The sequence below is a fragment of the Dipodomys spectabilis genome, unplaced genomic scaffold (genome assembly GCF_019054845.1).
Source record: "Dipodomys spectabilis isolate Male_0828 unplaced genomic scaffold, ASM1905484v1 ptg000069l, whole genome shotgun sequence".
NCBI lineage: Eukaryota > Metazoa > Chordata > Mammalia > Rodentia > Heteromyidae > Dipodomys > Dipodomys spectabilis.
In genome coordinates, this window is record NW_024870746.1 from 25,483,353 (window position 1) to 25,502,500 (window position 19,148).

At 53.5% G+C, this 19,148-nt stretch overlaps 1 protein-coding gene across 13 annotated transcripts in view; it reads left to right on the forward strand.

Annotated features, from left to right (window-relative positions):
- Plekha6 (pleckstrin homology domain containing A6) overlaps window positions 1-19,148 on the forward strand; it is a 142,032-nt gene that overhangs the window by 99,428 nt on the left and 23,456 nt on the right. For 8 of the 13 annotated variants that reach the window (XM_042681652.1, XM_042681648.1, XM_042681649.1 and 5 more), the window contains 8 exons: window positions 198-312; window positions 3,563-3,667; window positions 4,778-4,850; window positions 7,194-7,294; window positions 10,854-11,056; window positions 12,524-13,006; window positions 14,731-15,247; window positions 15,657-15,743. In XM_042681652.1, coding sequence (XP_042537586.1) covers window positions 198-312; window positions 3,563-3,667; window positions 4,778-4,850; window positions 7,194-7,294; window positions 10,854-11,056; window positions 12,524-13,006; window positions 14,731-15,247; window positions 15,657-15,743 — 1,684 coding nt within the window. The remainder of the gene's footprint in view (window positions 1-197; window positions 313-3,562; window positions 3,668-4,777; window positions 4,851-7,193; window positions 7,295-10,853; window positions 11,057-12,523; window positions 13,007-14,730; window positions 15,248-15,656; window positions 15,744-19,148) is intronic. The other 5 variants (XM_042681650.1, XM_042681661.1, XM_042681656.1 and 2 more) reach the window with 3 other exon arrangements.

The window sequence follows — 19,148 nt, forward strand, 5'->3', positions numbered from 1 at the left end:
GAGAAGAAACAGCCCAGGATGGCTGCTCTACAATCCAAGAGAGCCAAAGGAACTGCTGAGATGACATTTCATGACCACCTAGAGGGTAATTTTGTGCTGGCTCTTGGACAATGGGAACAGGGTGGAGAGGAGGGATGGTGTTTCCCTTTGCTCTTGGGCTCTGACTAGTCTCTCTCTTCTGGTCAACTTGAAATCAGATCGGCCTTGGACATGTCCAGTAAAACAGGTGGGAAACGCCCTGCTACCACCAACAGCGACCTTTCCAACCACAGCATGGTGTCCGAAGTCCCTCTCGAGCGGCCCAACCTCCGGGTGAGTCCAGCCCACAGGGCAAGCTGGGAAATGCCCTCAGCACATACTTTGTTGGTTCTCAAAAACTCCTAGGAGCCAGGCATCAGTGGCTCATGCCTGTAATCATAGCTACTCAGGAGGTTGAGATCTGAGGTTCAGAGCCCGCCTAGGCAGGAAAGTCCGTGAGACTCATCTCCAATAAACCACCAGAAAACTGGAAGTGGTGCTGTGGCTTAAGTGGTAGAGCACTCTACTTGAGCTGAAGAGCTCAGGGACAGCGCCCAGGCCCAGAGTTCAAGCCCCACGACTGACCAAAAAAAAAAAAAAAAAAGAATCTCAACTCTCACCTCAGTGGTGAGAGCTAGTGAGAAATTTTTAGCAAGAGAGTGGCATGATTATATTGTGTTTTAGGAAAAAATAACCTAATTTATTGCCCAGGATAGATGGCAAGAAGAGATGGATGGGGATCTAAACTAAAAAATAGCTTAGAACCTTATTAAGAAAATAGTCTCAGCCAGCACCAGAGGCTCACACCTGTAATCTTAGCTACTCAGGAGGCTGAGATCTGAGGACTGCATTTTTTAAGCCAGGCTGGGCAGAAAAGTCCATGAGACTCTTATCTCCAATTAACTACCAAAAAGCTGGAAGTGGAACTGTGGCTCAAATGGTAGAGCACTAACCTTGAGCAAAAGAAAGCTCAGGGACAGCACCCAGGCCCTGAGTTCAAGCCCAAGGATTCACTCACACACACACACACACACACACACACACACACACAAACACACACACACACACACACACACACACACACACACACACAAAGTTAAAATGAAGATAGATTGAGGCTGGAGGTTTGCCTCAGCAGCAAAGCATTTGGCATTTGTCTAGTCTGGGCAAGGCCCTGGGATCTCTCCCTCCACTACAAAGTACTCCCCCTAAAAGAGCCACTTGGGCCAGGGCATAGCTCGAGAGGGAGAATGTCTACCTAGTAAACACAAGGCCCTGAGTTCAAGTCTCATTATTTCCCAAACACGAGAAGTGGAGGAAGGGAGGAAAGAGTATTAGACCCCGCAGATTTCTGGTATGGGTTGTGGGTGGATGGGTGGATCTTATCACTGTTCACTAAGGAAGGATATAGAACAAAGAGACTTGGGTAGAATGAGTCTGGCATTTCCCTTACTTAATCCTGGTCAGACATTTGGTTATAAAATGGACTAGCACCAGGAGAAAGTCTTAAATTTGGGTTGGAGAATCTTTGTCATGTTGCTGGTTGAAGCCATGGCCATAGATGGGCTTATTCAGGTGTGATATGTAATAAAACCTCAAAATAATAAAAGTTTGGCCGAGATCCGCCAGCCCTTAGAACAAAGGGAGACAGAGAGGGAGCAGTCAGAGAGATAGAGAGACTGAAAGGAAAACATTAGTGGGGTGGAGAGCAAAGAAGAGTCTCAGGCAGGAGAGTTAGTATTGTGGTATAGAGTGGTCAAGGGCTGACCAATCTTAATTCAGTGGAAATGGAAGAGCCATTACAGAAAGAAGTAGAGGTGATTTCATAGTTCTGGGAAGAGGGAAGATGGGCTCTTCCCGATGCCCAACCCTGGAGAGGGGGGAGCAGGGAGGGGTCTCGCTTTATAATGGACAGAGGACGAGGGTTCAAAGGGACTTCAGGGCGTGTGGGAGTGGGAGAGACCCAGATGCTTTGGGGTGGAGAGCCGGGAGCATGCTGGCTGAGCAAGAGCAGCCAGCAGGAGAAAGACCCAGTGAAGACAGATGAGAGGAGCGGGTAGCAGAGCGGCCTCAGAGGAGACCGGAGCTCAGGTGTTCCTGGGAAGGAGGCGGAGGCTCCTTCTTTTGACCTTGGAGGGAAAGAGGCAAGGGCAGTGGAGAAGGCAGTCATTTTCTGGGTAAAAGGGTGTGAAATTGAGGAAGTACGTGTCTGTGTCGGATAACTTCCATTTCCTCTGTGGGGAAAGTCAGGTCTGCTGTGGGCGGGCAGAGGGTAGAGGCTGGAGGACAGGGGAGAGTGGTAGGGGTGGGGAAGAGAGGTGCCATCTGGGGTTCTGTGGGTTTGTGATGACCTCATCTGCATGCAGTATACATTTTTTTTTCTCCCTAATCTAGTTGTGAGTCCAGGCAGAGTAGATAATTTGATTAATTTGAAATAATGGATTTTTAGAAAAGAGTAAGCCAAAAGACAATGGGTGGGGCTTTTGAAAATGATTGGGGAGAAAAATAACTAAAATCAAAAAGTAGGTGAGGCATCCTGGACAAAAAGGGAAGTGGAGGGCTGGGAAAATGGCTTAGTAGTAGAGTGCTTGCCTTGCATGCATGAAGCCCTAGGTTCAATTCCTCAGTACCACATACACAGAAAAAGCCAGAAGTGATGCTGTGGCTCAAGGGGTAGAGTGCTAGCTTTGAGCAAAAGAAGCTCAGGAATAGTGCCCAGGCCCTGAGTTCAAGCCCCAGGAACAAGTGTGTGCACGCACGCGCATGCGCGCGCGCACACACACACACACACACACACACACACACACAAATGGGACCAGTGTAATTGGAGATGTGGGTGACAAAACATCTTGGGTGCTGGTGGGCTCTAAGGTGCCATCCTAGGAGGGAGTGGCTGGCATGGGGGGGTGTCAGGAGTAGGTAGGTCCACATAGTAAGAAATCAGGGCATCGGTGGGACCTCCCAAGGAGAGTGGCATTTCCTAAGGTGATTGCAAGACTGAGAATGAGGAGGGTGTTATCCAAACCCTCAGATTCTGAAAGAAAGATCTAAAAGCTGGTGGTGATGAGAGGTAAACAGGAAGAGATCAGGCACTGGTGCTTCGAGGATTGTCACCAGAATGGGGAAGAATGGCAGTGTCCCGGGGCCGAGGAGCTGGGGAGCACTATCCCCCGGTTCAGGGTGTCAAGCACGAGACAGCGAGGGCGCAGAGAGCATATGGTATAGGGGATTGTCTCACGGTCAGTGGGTTCTAGAAAGCCTGTGGGAAAGCTGGGGAGTAAGGAGAGAAAGGGAAGGAAGGACAGGACAGGAGCGAAAGAACCGATAAGACCAGGTAGGACTATTATTTTGAGACCCATTTTAGAGATGAGGAAAAGAGTCAAACAATTAAAAGGCCATGACCTTAGTAACAACAGACCCAGAACTCACACAAGGGCCTGTTAACAGGAGGACACTCGGGGGCCAGCTAGAGCTACAGCTCCCAGCAGGACAGCACGAGAGGAGAGGAAGGAAGTGAAGCCGTCTTCTCTCTCTGCCTCCCTAGGCCACTCGGGCATCCCGCAAAGCCATCGCCTTTGGCAAGCGCTCCCATTCCATGAAGCGGAACCTCAATGCACCTGTCACCAAAGCAGGCTGGCTCTTCAAACAAGTAAGGCTGGGCTGGGAAGGTGGCCTAGTGGTCTAGTGCTTGCCTTGCATGCATGAAACCCTGGGTTCCATTCCTCAGTACCAACACACACAGAAAAAGCCAGAAGTGGTACTGTGGCTCAAATGGTATAGTGCTAGCCTTAAACAAAAAAAGAAGCCCAGGGACAGTGCCCAGGCCCTGAGTTCAAGCCCCAAGACTGACAAAAAAACAAACAAACAAGTAAGGCTGCCCTGCCATTCCACCCACTATAGCCCCTACCTCCTTCTGTTGCATTGGAAGTCCCCTGTGCTAGGGGCCATCCGTATAGTTTGTTTGTGAATGAATGTCCTAATTGTATAAAGGCTCAGAGAGAGCCGGGTGCTGGTGGCTCACGCCTGTAATCCTAGCTACTTAGGAGTCTGAGATCTGAGGATCGAGGTTCAAAGCCAGCCCGGGCAGGAAAGTCCATGAGACTCTTATCTCTAATAAACCATTCAAAAACCAGAAGTGGTGCTGTGGTTCAAGCGGTAGAGAGCTCACCTTGAGCTGAAGAGCTGAGGGACAGTGCCCAAGCCCAGAGTTCAAGCCCCACAACTGACCAAACAAAAACAAGTCTCAGAGAGGTTGAGCATCTTTCCCAAAGTCACACCGAAGGCTTAGTATGACATTTGGGAATCCTGGTGGGATTTCTGCAGGGAAGATGCAATGACTTTGAAATGTGCTGGGTCCCCAACCCAGTGGAGCCTGCTGCTGGCTCCTCCCTACAGGTCTTCTTGCTGAATGGGCACAGGGGCGTTCAAATCCAGGGACCCACAGGTCCTCCCCAGACTGGCCTTCCCATTTCCTTGCCTGCCCCTCTGCTCACCTACTCTGTCTCATCTCTTGCCCCTTTGCTCTTCCCTGCTAAGCTGCAGAGCCTCAGGGCTGGATGACGCTCTGGGAGATCACGGGCAGTGATCTCATGTCAGTTCCCAGTGCCTGAGCGCTCAAGGGGTGTTGCTGCCTCATGTCAGTGGCAGAGCTGTAGCCAGAGCCAAGATGTCCTTGGAACTCGTATGGCATCTACCTCCTCTTCCATACCCAGCTCACAGCCCCCCCCACGCCCCCCATGTCTTTCCACGTGTTCTGCAGGCCAGCTCTGGGGTAAAGCAATGGAACAAGCGCTGGTTTGTCCTGGTGGACCGCTGCCTCTTCTACTACAAAGGTGAGCTCTTTCTGGGACGGGCAGGGCCTGCGAGGCCAGGGAGGTGGGGGCCTCATCCTGCCTTACCCCTGGGCACTGGCAGAGCAAGTCTCCCCACTGTGTTGGGGGGGGCAGTGGGGGGGTCTCACATTTGTTCATTCACTCATTCCAATGGTGATGACTTCAGCCTTGTGGGGCAGAGCCATGGTCCTGGCTGGTGATAGTCATTTGGATGGTGAAGCCCTGGGGTGGGGTGGGATGGGGGGAAGGAGGTCACCTCTAGTGGAGGTCCCTCATGTCCCATGGATGCGTGTTCTGGTCCATGACACAGGCATGTGCCAGTTTTTGTTCTTTGCCCTGAGTTCAAGCCCCATAACAGACCAAAAAAAATGCACACAAGCAGCATATGCCAAGCAGATCCAGAGGGCACAGGCAGGGGCTGAGGGCCAGTGATGCTGTGGGTGTCGTCCGCTGTGTCTAGGAAGCAGGCGTGGTGGATGAGGGGAGAGAGGGTGAAATGACCTGGCAGAGGAGAGGCTGTGTGCTCCACCTCCTCAGGCCTCCTGGGAAGTTTGGTAAATCATTAACGCTGACAAACAAGAATCGCACTCATTGACCCCCTGGCCCTCAGCTCCGCTCTCCCTGAGTTGGGGCAGGCAGGGCTTATGGCTACCTGGGCCAGGCACAGAGAAGAATCCATAACTGGGAGAGAAGAATCTGCCTAGGCCTAGCGCTGCCATCCTCTGGATGGACTCCGCCCGGCACCGTGCAGGGGTGCTGGGACCTGGATGTAATTTGTCCCTGCCCAGACTCATGTTTCAATTTGATTCCTATGCAATGATGCTGAGCAGTGAGGTATGAGTGGACTCAGCCTACACGGCTGGTGTTAGAAAGCAAGGAGGCCACCTTCCGGTTTGGTTTGTTTCCTCTGGAGCTTAGCAGATGTGAGCACCAGGCTCTTGGACCTCCCAGCTTCCAGAACCGGCAGCCAAAATAGATCCTTTGTCAGTCACCCAGCCTCAGAAAACTGACCAGGGAAGCGTCGTATCCCCAGGCCACTTCTCAGTGGACTGTGATGCCATCTTCCATCCTTTTGCCCCTTTTCTGCAGAGACCCTGGTTTCCCCCTTGTCTTCTGATCCAGCCCCAAGCCCCTCCTGCTCTTTCAGCGTACCCTGACTTCTGGAGCCTGCCAGGGTCAGGGGTGGGCGGACAGAGAAGCCCAACCACAGGCCAAGTGTCTTGTGGATGTGCTCAGGGAAGATGCAGCACTCTGGGTGTTGTAAGCCCACAGCAGTTTATCTGACGATTCTTAACTGAGCCATAATGGAAGATTTTTCTGAGCCTCTCCCTGGGAATGAATAGCAGTCCTAAGGGATGGGGGAGGAGGGAAGGTCCTCTTGTGGCCTAATATTTGCTCCCCCCTCCCATGCTCCTGCCTTCCTGGCTTCCTGCTGACAGCTTGGGTCCATAGATAATTCATCAGGCTCCTTTGCATACCCAGGGTGAATTATGTAACAGCCCAATTGTCAGCCTGATTCCACCAGCAGAGGCCAGGGCTCTGTGTATAGTGTGCTTTCCTATGGGGAACTAGGGCCTGAATGGGGTCTGCGGAGGGAAAGGGTAAAACAGGTTGCGGGGGGTGGGGGGGTTGGGGGGGGGCTGGGAGAACCTTAGAGTTACCTGAAGCCAGCTGTGGTGTGCACACCTGTAATCACAGTGTTCAAGAGGCTGAGACAGGAGGGTTGTGAGTTTTGAGGCCAGCCAGAGGTGCATAGCACCATCCTACTTGGAATAACAGAGAGAGAATAAGAGGCCGGCACACCCTGTCATGCTCTTTCCTGTCCCTTTGTCCCTTTGCTGCATGTATTGCTGTTGGACTGTCCTGTTTTGGAGGCCAAATAGATAGAATAGGGGTAAAGAATGCTAGCTTTGGAGTCCAGTCCTAGGTTTAGAAACCAAGCCCATGACTTACTGCTTAAGGAACCTTGAACAAACTCCTCAGCCTGTTTGTTTCAAGTTCCTGACCTGCCAGCTGGAAACAGTAGTAGGTACTTGACAGACCACAATTGACCAAAGCACTGGAGGCAAACACCTGACACCATGCACTTGATATGAGCACTACTTTCACTGCCCACTAGAGGGCACTGTCTAAAATAGCACCTAGACCCTGGAATAGCCCCTCACCCCCATGCCAGGGAAGGCCTCTTGGGGGGTGCTGGTCTTGAGTGTCTTGACTAGCCATAGGCGGATATCAAGCACTCACTGTATTTATCACAGTAGAGCTGATGAGCGTCTCGCCCTCCCTTCTGCCCAGGTGGCCACACACCCATGCACACATCTTTGTGCTTCTTTTCCCTTACAGATGAGAAGGAAGAGAGCATCCTGGGCAGCATCCCTCTCCTGAGCTTCCGGGTTGCAGCTGTGCAGCCCTCAGACAACATTAGCCGGAAGCACACATTTAAGGTCAGTTGGCCCTCCTCTCCCAGGCCAGTGGGGAGGGACCCTGCTCTTTCTAGAAGCCCAAATGATGGACCACGGGGAGAGGAAGGAGAGGAAGAAGGGGTGGCCACCAGGAGCCTCCCCCGTCCCGTGAAGCTTCGTGAGGCTGAGCTGGGGTCTCCTCTCCTCCTAGGGGTGCAGTGGTAGTTGCTCCCAAGTGGGTCGGTAGAGGTGGGCCTGTGACAGCCACTGTTACTACTGGGAAAAAAGTTACAACCTGTGTTCTTGGACCTTCTGCCTAGCAGCCTGTCCTGAGGAATCTCTTCAGGGATGAGAGCCATAGCTGGTAGGGTTTAGGGTTCAGAGATCTTTTCTGGAAAGCCTTTTTCCCTACTTGAGACTCAGGGAGCTGGACCACCATTCCCCTTTTAGTCAAACTTACATTTCAATCTTCAGAGAAAATTAAGTGTTAACTTTTGTTCTAATCCTAACCTACAAACCTTATGTAGGCAATAATCGTGTGTGTGTGTGTGTGTGTGTGTGTGTGTGTGTGTGTGTGTGTGTGTTGCTGGGGATGGAATCCAGGGCCTTGTGCATGTTTGGCAAGCAAGCTCTGCAGCGCTGAGCTACACCCCAGCCCTGTAGACAACAAACGCTTGGAGAGGACAAGCACACAGGAAAGTGGGGCTCCTGCAGAAGCCCCGGGGGACCCACCTGGCAAAGATGTGCCTGCAAGCCAGTGTTTTTCCACATTTAAAAATTCATGACCCATTAAAAACTATAAAAGTCTCCTGCCCTTTTTGTGTCTTGTGATACATAAACCGTAGGCTCCTTTCCATTTCCCAAATAGGAAATTATAACGTGGACTCTGCATGTGTGACTGAAAAGCCCTCTTTTCCCTGCTTTTAAGGGTCTTGCTGTGGGCTGAGAAGTTGGCTCAGTGGTAGAGCGCTTGCCTTGCATGCATGAGGCCCTGGGTTCAATTCCTCAGCACCACAGTAGCAGGAAAAAAAAAAGCCAGAAGTGGTGTTATGGCTCAAGTGGTAGAGCGCTAGCCTTGAGCTGAAGAGCCGAAGGACAGTGCCCAGGCCCAGAGTTCAGGCCCCACAACCGGACCCAAAAAAAAAAAAAGGGTCTTGCTGCTCAAGACCTTTGAAACCTTAGGCAGTGGGGTTAGGAGACTGGACCTGTGGGCCTTTCTGTCCTGTGGACTCTAGTCACATGGCCACAGAACGGAGGTGGGCAGCACACACTGGCCCTGCCACTGGGAGCAGGGAGGACCTATTTGGCACATAATTAGTTTCCAGCCCGCCAGGGTCTCATGTGCCAGAGGTGTGAAGAGAGTGAACAATTAATAAAACTCTTGACTGCAGGGAGCCGGGTTCTAGCTGGGGGAATACGAACAGGCTGTTTAACTAACAACAAACACAGACACATTGGCACCCACACACCATCCGCAACCTGTCTCCCCCTTCCCACCAGACCTGTCAGAGACACACACATCCCAGCTTGGAGCTGTGCCAGCAGCAGGCGTCAGATCAATGTCCTGGAATGACTGGCACACATCCGGCTGCAGAGCCCAGACCTCACTCCTATGCCTACCAGTCTCTCACCCCATCTTTCTTTCCCCAAAGCCTGCACTGTCTCTTTAAGGCCAGGCTCAAAGGCCATGGCTCAGTGGGCCACAAAGGGTTCTCACTGTGGCTATTCAGGGGCCCTTCCCCAGGGAAGGGAGGGGAGCTGAGACAGACAGACAGGAGGCTTGTCCCGCTGTGGCCACCAAGCAGAACTCTTGTATGACCAATAATGAAGAGCCAGGAACTGTCCCTGCTCAGGCTACGGCTGAATGCCTTCACTTCTTTCTAGCACAGCCTTCGCCTGCAGGGCCCTGCCCTCAATTCTCCTGTCCCTTTCATAGCTCCAAGCCCCTGTCCCTAGTCTCTCCCCAGTCAATAGCCCTGTCTTTTCCCAGGCCCTCTGCTTCCCCCGCCCCCCCCCCCCCCATCACCAGCACTTGTTCCCCCGGTCTGTGTTTACTTCTTGTGTCCCCTGGCATGTTTTGTCCCCAGCACGAATGTGAGCTCAAGTTCAAGGGCACATCTTTGCTGTCCTTGGGAATGGTGCCCCCAACGAGCTATATACAGGCCCTTACCAGATGCTCACTGAATTGAGGGATTCATTCCTTGCCTACTCATACTGGGCCTAGAATGTACCAGCCCTGCCTGTGTCACCAGCTACCCCATACTAGCCCAGTATTCCCCACCCAGAGGGCTCAGCCCAGCCCTGCGCCACGCCACCCCCCCCTCAGGCTGTCTGCCTCTGTGTAGATTCAAGTCCCAGCAGCCTCCTTACAGCTGGCCCCCTGGCTGGCCCTCTCCCACAGAGTCCTCAGCTCTGCCCACGTGCCCAGCCCTCTGCTGGACCGTGGAGACAGCCAGTTGGGTCCAGAGGAACACGGCCAGTCCCTCCCTGCCTGATCCTGCTGAGTAATTATTTTCAGGCTCCTGTCTGCATAATCCGGGGCTGAGGACAGGCGGACATGGTGCAGACCTGGCTTCAGGCAAGGGAGCCTCAAGAAGGCTGGGTCCCGAAAACATGGGTGGAATTTCACCTCTGAGGCTCTCAGGCCTTAGAGGAGCCTCGTGCCTCTCCTCCTCGGCCCTCCATGGGCCAAGGAGGAGGGGTCAGAGCGATTGAAGCTCCCTCTTGAGTCTCTGGATCCTTACTAGAACCTTCCTGTTTAGTGAGAAAAGCCCAAGCTTTCTTGGGAGGTTGTGAGTCTTGCTTAGAGAGTACGCAGGTACTGGAAAAACAATTGGAGTCCTGTGGCCCTTCTTCCTGTAGCTCAAGAACACTGGGTGTCTCAGTCCTTTCTCATTAAGTTGGTTGTAGCCCCGAAGGCCAGAGAAGAGCCCTGGCCCCTTCATGGGCCATGGTGGGTGCTCTCCTTTCCATTGGTGACCAGGAGTTAAAAAAGGGGACAGTCCACCCTCCCCTCCTCTTGTTCCTCACCGTTTCCTGCCTCCTGGTGTCTGTCTTTCCCTCTGGTGTCGGTTGACCTGTTCTCTGCTTCTCCTGACGGCTTGAGGACCCCTCCTCCGACAGGAGCTGGCTTCTGGGTTCCCGCCCGCTGCGCCTGCTCACGGCCACCAACTAGGTAGTGTGCTCTGCCCGTCTGTCAGTGCGTTCCCTTGCATGCCAGTGAGAGGGCGCCACTGCCTCCGCTCAAGGAAGGGACGGGGCCAGCTCCCAGCAGTAAAGCTGGGCTCACTCAGCCATCTCCCCCAGACTCTGGGTAATTCCTTTTCAGTTCAAATGTGGAAGGGAGGGGAGAGCGGTGACTAATTGTCCCTCTGGCTTCTAATCACCACAGGTGGGGCAGGTAGGCTTACTTGGCTACTGGGCTGCCTAGTGCCATTCAGACACCTACTCAAGGCAGATGCTCTATGCCAGCTAGTGCCCATGGGGTAGCCATGTCGCCCCCCCTCCTCATCTTGTTCCTGAGCTCCTCTGGGGAAGAGCTGCAGGCTGAGGAAGGGCCTGACTGATGGCCCTCTCTGGGCCTTGGTGTTCTCCCCTGCAGGTGACCGTGTGCTGGGTAGACGAGGCCGGGGCCAGTTCCACGCACTGCCTCTCCCCACAGGCCGAGCACGCTGGAGTCCGCACGTACTTCTTCAGCGCCGAGAGTCCCGAGGAGCAGGAGGCCTGGATCCAGGCCATGGGGGAAGCTGCCCGGGTACAGATCCCCCCAGCGCAGAAGTCAGGGCCCCAGCCTGTGCGACACAGGTGAGTACCAGAAAGGAGAACATTCTAGAAACCCTCGGCTCCGTGCCACTGCAGCATCCCGCGTGCTGGCGTAACACTTTGGAGAGTGTGGGAACTCTTTCCTTTCATCCAAACAGGGCAGATGGAGTCCCATCCCCTGTCCCAGCCCCCTGTTTGGCTCCTCTCCTTCTCTCTGCCCCTCTACAGGGGCAGATGGAGTCCCATCCCCTGTTCGGCCACAGAGAAGTTGGGTGCCATTGAGGCCAGGAGCCGAAGGTGAGGGTGGTTTGCTCATGCTCAGCTGTGTGTGAGCACACAGACTTCGGAGGAAGGGGGACTCAGGTTTGAATGGCCGTTTGGTCGCTGGGCCACAGGGTGACTGTCGTCTGCCATCATGGATCTGAGTTTCCTGCCCTCAAAACCAGCCATTATGCTCCCATCGCCTCACAGGGTGGCAGTGGGGACAGCAGAGTCTGTGAAATCCTCGACAGACAGCAAACACTTACCATATGGCGCTTTCCACACCCATCGTCACCCACAGCCTCCGTGCCTGGCTCTCCCTCCGCTGGGGATAAGCCTGAGCTAGGTGTGAATGGGGATCTGGAGGAAGGGGTCTTGCGGTATAGATGCCAGGTTTAGACACGTGTTGTAGAGATATTTACCCAGCAGTGTCTTCACAGGCTTGCTTGAACATGTCAAACTCAGGGAGCCAAGGAGAGAACGTCGTCACAAAGTGTCATCTTTGTGCACTTCCAGAAGTTCCTTCCTTCATGTCAGAAGTACTTACTGAAGCATAAAAGTGTTAGATGTTATGCCACACGCGTGGAAATGCAAGGGCAGCACATCTGCCTGTCCCCGCCCTCAGGGAACCCACAGGCCGGTGGAAATTCACTCGGGGAAGGGACATGTTTTGGAGAAGGGAGTTGGCATGGCTTATGTGCCCATGGATTTGGTGACACTGACTCCTGTCTGCCACCTGCCACATTTGATCTTACAGCAGCCCTCTGAGGAAGGCGGCATCTAGACCTATTTTGTTAGTGAGGAGCCCAAGATATAAGGAAGTAAGTGAAGTAGCTTTCCCTGGGAGATGGTCGGACCTGGACCGAGTCTCCGCTGCTAGGGACAGTCACTGCAAGGCAGCTTCAGTGCAGTGCCAGCCCCGCCGGGGGAGGGGGATGAGGGACAGAGGAGGCCACGATAGGTGACCTTAGTCTTGCCCCTCACTGAAGGCAGGATTCACAATGAAGTCAGCAGAAAGGAGTGAGAGTGTCCCCGGAGGAAGACAAAGGGAGAAGAGCAGCATGCCTCGTCATAGCCGCTGCCCAGCTGGAGTAAGGAGCCAGAGCTTAGGGCTTGGGAAGCAGATGTGTGCCCTGGCTCCATGGCCACCTTCTTGCCTATTCCTCTCCACTCACTCCCAGTCTGCCACCCCTGCCTGTTCTCTGCTGGGCCAGAGATACTCAGGACTTGTTCTTTGACATCCTGCAGCCATGAGAAGCCAGACTCAGAGAACATCCCGCCCAGCAAACACCATCACCAGCCACCTCACAACAGCCTCCCCAAGCCAGAGCCAGAGGCCAAGACGCGAGGGGAGGGCGACGGCCGAGGCTGTGAGAAGTCAGAGCGGAGGCCTGAGAGGTCCGAAGTCAAGAAAGAGCCTCTGGTGAAAGCCAATGGCCTTCCAACCGGACCCGAGCCAGCCTCGGAGCCTGGCAGCCCTTGCCCCGAGGGCCCCAGGATCCCCGGAGGTGGGGAGCAGCCGGCCCAGCCCAATGGCTGGCCATACAGCTCCCCAAGTCGGCCAGGGAGCACAGCTTTTCCACCTCAGGATGGGGAGATTGGGGGGCACCGACGGAGCTTCCCACCACGTACTGACCCTGACAAAATTGCCCAGCGCAAGAGTTCCATGAACCAACTTCAGCAGTGGGTGAACCTGCGCCGGGGCATGCCCCCACCCGAAGACCTTCGGAGGTAAGGCCCACTGGGGGCCCATACCGGGACTTGAGTAGTGTGATGGGTAGGGCATGGGCGAAGGTGATAACCTGTGAGGCAGTTCCTGCTAGACCTTCTGGAAGCCGGGCTTAACTGGGAAGCCAGGGCAGTCCCTTGATATCTAGCTTGCTCAGTCCTTCCTATACCATGGCTTCAGCTTTAGAGTTTGGCCACTGCCCCTGATTTTGACCTGTCTGTTTCCTTAAAAGGAACAGGAAAGTTCTGGGGTTTCTTCACAAGACATTGGGTAGCCCAGGATTCAGGCAAGTCAAGGGCAGCACCTTGAACTTACCCTGGTTTGAACTCAGGGTCTTGAACTGGCTAGGTAGGCACTCTACCACTTGAGCCACCTTGCCAGCCCTCTTCATTTTGGTTATTTTCAAGATAGGGTCTTGCTCTATATCCAAGACAGCCTGGATTGCAGTCCTCCTATTTGTGCTTCCCCATGTTGCTGGGATAGCAGGCATGAACCATTCCACACAGCCATTGGTGGAGATGGAGTCTCACAAACAGACGAGTCTTGAACCTTGCTCCTCTGGACTCCACTTCACAAATAGCTGGGATTATAGGCTTGAGCCACAGGTCTAGCCTTCCCCCCCCCCCCCAATCATGGTGCTTGAATTCTGGGCCTAGGCACTATCCTTCAACTCTTCAGCTCAAGGCTAGTGCTCTACTTCTTGAGCCACAGCACCACTTCCAGTTTTCTAAGTGGCTTATTGGGAATAATCTCACGGACTTTCCTGCCCAGGCTAGCTTTGAACCACGATCCTCAGATTTTGGAGCCTCCTGAGTAGCTAGGATTACAGGCATGAGCCACTGGTACCTGGCAGGTCTAGCCTTTTTCTTTCTTTCTTTTTAAGGGAAAAAAAACCAGTCAATTGGTTTTAATACTGTCTTTGATGACTAATTTACTTTTTTTTTGGGGGGGGGGGGGGGTCCTGTCGTGGGGCCTGAACTCTGGGCCTGGGCGCTATCCCTCAGCTCTTCAGCTCAAGACTAGCACTCTACCACTTGAGCCACAGCGCCCCTTCCAGCTTTTTTTTTTCCTGCTTATGTGGTGCTGAGGAATCGAACCCAGGGCCTCATGCATACAAGGCAAGCATTCTACCACTGAGCCACCTTCCCAGCCCCCAATTTACTTTTTGTCCAGTGACTGCCTTCCACATATTTGGGAACATTTCCTAGGCCTGACAGTGTGGGCAGTGGCCTTTCCCTGAGGGTACAGACAGCTTCAGGATTGTAGGGTGGGCCTCAGAGCCCTGTGCTGGGAGACCCCGCCCTCTAGTGGCAGAGCTGTGACTCACTGCCGGTGGTCCCGTTCCTGGTGAATGGGCCTCTTGAGGATGAGTCCCAGGAAGCTCTCCAATCTTCTGGTCATTTGTTCTCTTCCCTGTCTTAAAAAGCATTTGATAAGCTGGTTCACCCTAGGATGAAGATGGCTAATAAGGCTCAAAGGTTCCTTCAAGGGCATTAAAAAAAAAAAAGCTCTGAGTGGTGTAGTCTCTGGCCCCAGAGAGCCGAGGGAAGAAGGGACTATGGAATAAATCTCAGTTTCTGGGTGATGGCCACCCCTAGGTGCTCAGAGGCTGGCTCCCCTGTTGAAGTACCTGCTTGATGCTGGCTGACACGGTGGGCTGGAGCACGGGCACAGGAGATGCACCACTTTATCTCTTCCCTTACCATGTCATCCCTCCCTCTCTCAGTCCCTCTAGGTTCTACCCTGTGTCCCGCCGGGTCCCCGAGTATTACGGCCCCTACTCTTCCCAGTACCCTGATGATTACCAGTACTACCCACCAGGCGTGCGGCCGGACAGCATCTGCTCCATGCCGGCCTACGATCGGATCAGCCCACCCTGGGCTTTGGAGGACAAGCGCCACTCCTACCGCAATGGGAGCGGCCCGGCCTACCCGATGCGGGACTGGAAGGAGCCCGCCGGCTACGGGCGGCAGGATGGCACCGTCTGGATCCCCAGTCCCTCCCGGCAGCCAGTCTATTACGATGAGCTAGACGCCGCCTCCAGCTCCCTGCGCCGCATGTCTCTGCAGCCCCGATCCCACTCCGTGCCCCGCTCGCCCAGCCAGGGCTCCTACGGCCGGGCCCGCATTTACTCCCCGGTCCGCTCTCCCAGTGCCCGTTTTGAGCGGCTGCCTCCTCGGAGCGAGGATATCTATGCTGACCCCACCACCTACGTGATGAGGCGTTCTGTCAGCTCCCCAAAGGTGAGCCAGCAGCCTGCCCATTCATCTTGGTTCCCTACGATGTCTGCTGAGGAGGGGCAGAGGTGCTCTGGAACATGGGCCGCCAGGCCCAGTGATCTGCCCAGGGCTTACAGTACCATCCCAAGGAATGCTGCTCCAGCCATTACTTTGTCTCCTGCATAGGAACCTTGCTCTCTCCCTGTTCCCAGATCATGCTAGAAACCATGCAATCTATGACAAAGCAGAGGGAGTCTGTCTTTTCCAATCTCGAGGACTTGGGTAGATTGTTCGGGGGGTGAGGAGGGCACTGCTGTCCATTTTAGCTTGAAGTCTGCTTTGTGACAGATTTCCCTAACCTTGAATCTCAGTTGTGCAGGAAGCCGTATCCCAGCCAGACCCTCTCATCTCTGCAATTCCCTTTCTCTTCCAGTATGATTACCTGGGAGACAGGCGGCCAGTCCCCGCAGGACTGTTCCCTTACAACTACCCACCATCCCCCACGGTCCACGATAAGATGGTATGTCCTCTCCTCCCCTCCACCTCAGGACCTCTCCTCTCTGCCTCCACCCAAAGTAGAGCAGAACTGGGGAAGGAATCAGGGACACTCTAGGCAGCCTCTGGATGCCTCCTCCCTCCTGGGGACCAGCATAGTCTGGTGCCAATTACCTACTCTTCCCCTGTGACCCAGGGCGAAGAGCAGGATAAGAGCTGAGTGCGTAAGCTCCTGATCCTCGTGATCGGGCACAGCTCTCCTCTCTAGCCTGCAGGAGAAGGGGCCGGGTCAGGGCTAGGATTATGCATGGGGGTGAAAAACCAGCCTAGAACTCCTGGTAACAGGCAAGAGCTTCCAAACTCCTCCCCTCCCCCCAGATGTATTTGTTTCAAGTTTACTCTTTGCCTAGAGGGCCACCTTTGGGGAAAGGTGAGGTGTTTGAGGAAGAAAGTTTTCCATGTTGTGCCTGCTCCCCTTTCTTCTCCTTTTTCTGTTTGCCTCTTTTTCTGGAATGTATTTCCTGGGAATATTTGCCTCCTCCTGGAGAACTTTGTGCACATGTTCCACACGGGACCAACAGGCACATCTCTGGTCCATACGCAGCAGCAGGACACCAGGGCGGAGGGGGCTGGACAGGAGGGCAGGGCTGCTGCTCAGCCCACATGCCAACTCTGCCAGTGTCACAAAACCCTATTGGATGAACCCATGGCAGGTGTACCCTTCCAGAAGCAACTGATTCTTTCAGAAAACTCAGACAAAGCTGCTGGCAAGGGTAGTCAGACTGCTGCGGCGATGCTCGGTGCTCTCCGGGGCGTGAGGCAGACCTGGACAGAGGACGGGCTCGGGCCCAGCGTGTCCCTCCTCCACCTGTGTGTCCTCACCTCCTCCCTTCCCCAGAAGCACTCAGGGGCCAAGAGAGACAGACTTCTCCTTGTCATTGCCCAGCTAATTCTTAACTGCTTTGCTTCTTCTTCCTCTTTTGTTTTTCTGATTGTTTTCTGTTGTGTGTTCCTGTTTGTTTGTGTTGCTGGTTGGCCCCTGGGCCTCGGGTTCCGGGTAGGATGAACTTTTAGATCTTCAGTTGCAAAGAAACCTAGAGTATTTGGACCAGCAGGTAGGCAGAGCTGGTGCCCCTGCCATTCCACTCCCTCTGTGTGTCTCCCCCTCCCCTCCCCATTCCTCAGCTTCCATCTGACAACCTTTGTTGGTGCCACAAGACACAACAAAGTGGCTCATGTTTTGATTTGCTTCTTCACACCCCGCTCCTCTCCAAAGCTCTCTAGGGAAGCTAGGGGTTTCCTAGGGAAAGACTGATATAAATGGGCATGTGAATAACGAACACCACCCCACATTTCTCTAGTTTCAGTCCAGATAGAACTTCTCCCAGGGGGCAGATGAGAATTTGCTTTTTTTTTTTTTTTTTTTCTGGAGAGAGGAGGAAGTAGAAGAAACTAGAAGGAGCTCCTGTTGAGCTCAGATTCCAGAGCTGTCACTGAGCCTGAATCTGGAAGTCAGCTTGTGTGTCAACAGGTCATTATTAACCCTGCTAACTTGTGAGCTAAGATTGCCCTAGGTTGACTTAGAGATTGACACTAATTTAGTATCATTTGCATAGACAGCTCATGAGCACCAGGATTCAGAGGCACTGATGTCAACTCTGTTTGCAGGCCAAGCAAGCAGTGAGTGTTTATGCAGTCCAAGCTGTTGGTTACTTGGTCCCTGGCTCTAGGACACCAACCCCTGGATACCTTGCTTTTCGTGCCAGAATGCTGGGTGTTCCTGCAATAACCATACACCTGCTCAGATCTGTGCACGTAGTGTCAGAGGCCACCCGGGATGGTGGCATGACAGCCGCCACTACAATTAGATGCTTCCTCTGTGCCCGGAATTACTAGAAGCAGAATACATACTAACTCATTTAATCTTTATAATGATCCTTCAGGATAGGTACTGTTATTAAACCCATTTTACAGACAAGGAAATGACCAAATGAATCTGCCAAGAATCCAGCCAGTGAAGAGCAGAACTCGGAATGTGATTTGTGGGTTTGACCCAGTTTAAGTGGACAGACGTCAGTTAGGTGACAGGGCTGCGGATGAATCCCATCGGGCTTGTATCGTGCTCTTGAAGTTGCAGGAAGGACCATGAACTTGACGTTAGAGGACTTGGCTATGGCTGTGTGTTCTGGTCCCACCCATGTGGCCTGTTACCTCACAGGGCCTCCCTGTCATCCAAGGCACTGGAAGGCCTCGGTTTCATCAGTAGGATTGGCTCCTGGGCCTTGAGGGCTTTGCATTCTTTTTCCAAAACCCCCACATGGTATCCATACCATGAGCATAAAGTCCCAATACCTGGCTATCCTAGTACTCAGCACAGGGGGGCTGGGCTGTTAGGCTGGGGGCTTCCGAAGTCACCTGCCAGAGGCCTCCTTCTGGATAAAGGGTATCATCCTTAGGCAGCATTGTAATCCAGAAGCCAGGCGCAGCCACTCAATGCCACACTCGCCCCAGCGGCTGCTGTTCACAAGGACTTTTTCAAACCTCGGAAACGGCTCTTCATTGTTCTGAGCCTTTGCTGTTACAGATATAAAACAGGCAGTATGGCGCTTGCCCTGTCTGCTTCACTTGTAGACAGGTGGACAGGCAGACAGGCGGACAGGCGCTCTCTGCCAGGCTCCATCGGAGAGGATAGTGACTGTGGCTGCAATTACCCACAACTCAGCACAGAACACCCATTGGGTAGCATTTACCACGTAGCCACTCCCTCTACTTCACTAACATTTTGGAGAGTCAGAGGAAGCACACAGAATCTTCCTAGAGGAGATGCTCAGATAGGCTGAAAGATCCCCAAAGCGTAGCACAGGGGAGCAGGCCAGGAGGGCATCCTGCTTCCCGGGGCTGCTACTGTAGCAGGAGTGAGGTCTGAGCATGCTGAGGAAGCGCCTGGGCCTTCCTCATACTCCTCTGCCTCTGCTCCGCCCCCGCCCCCCCTGCACCCCACCCACTAGGCCACATGTTCTCACATGTTGTCTGTGCACATGTTCCAAAATGACAGCTCAGCTTGAGCACGGGGTTTTAGAGAAAATGTGCTTGTCATCCTGTTGACATTTTTTGTGCAGGTCCTGGGGCTTGAACTCATGGCCTGGGTGCTGTCCCTGCGCTTTTGTGCTCAAGGCTAGCATTCTATCACTAGAGCCACAGCTCTACGTCTGGTTTTTTGGAGAGTTAATTGGAAATAAGACTCACAGACTTTCCTACCCTGGCTGGTTTCAAACTGTGATCCTCAGATCTCAGCTTCCAAGTAGCTTGGATTACAAGCATGAACTACTAGTGCCCAGCACAATTTTATTTATTAACTCTTAACTCTTAGAAAGCCTCAACTTTCTCCTGGAAAAGCTCCCCCTCCCTCCCTCCTCCTCCTCCTCCTCCT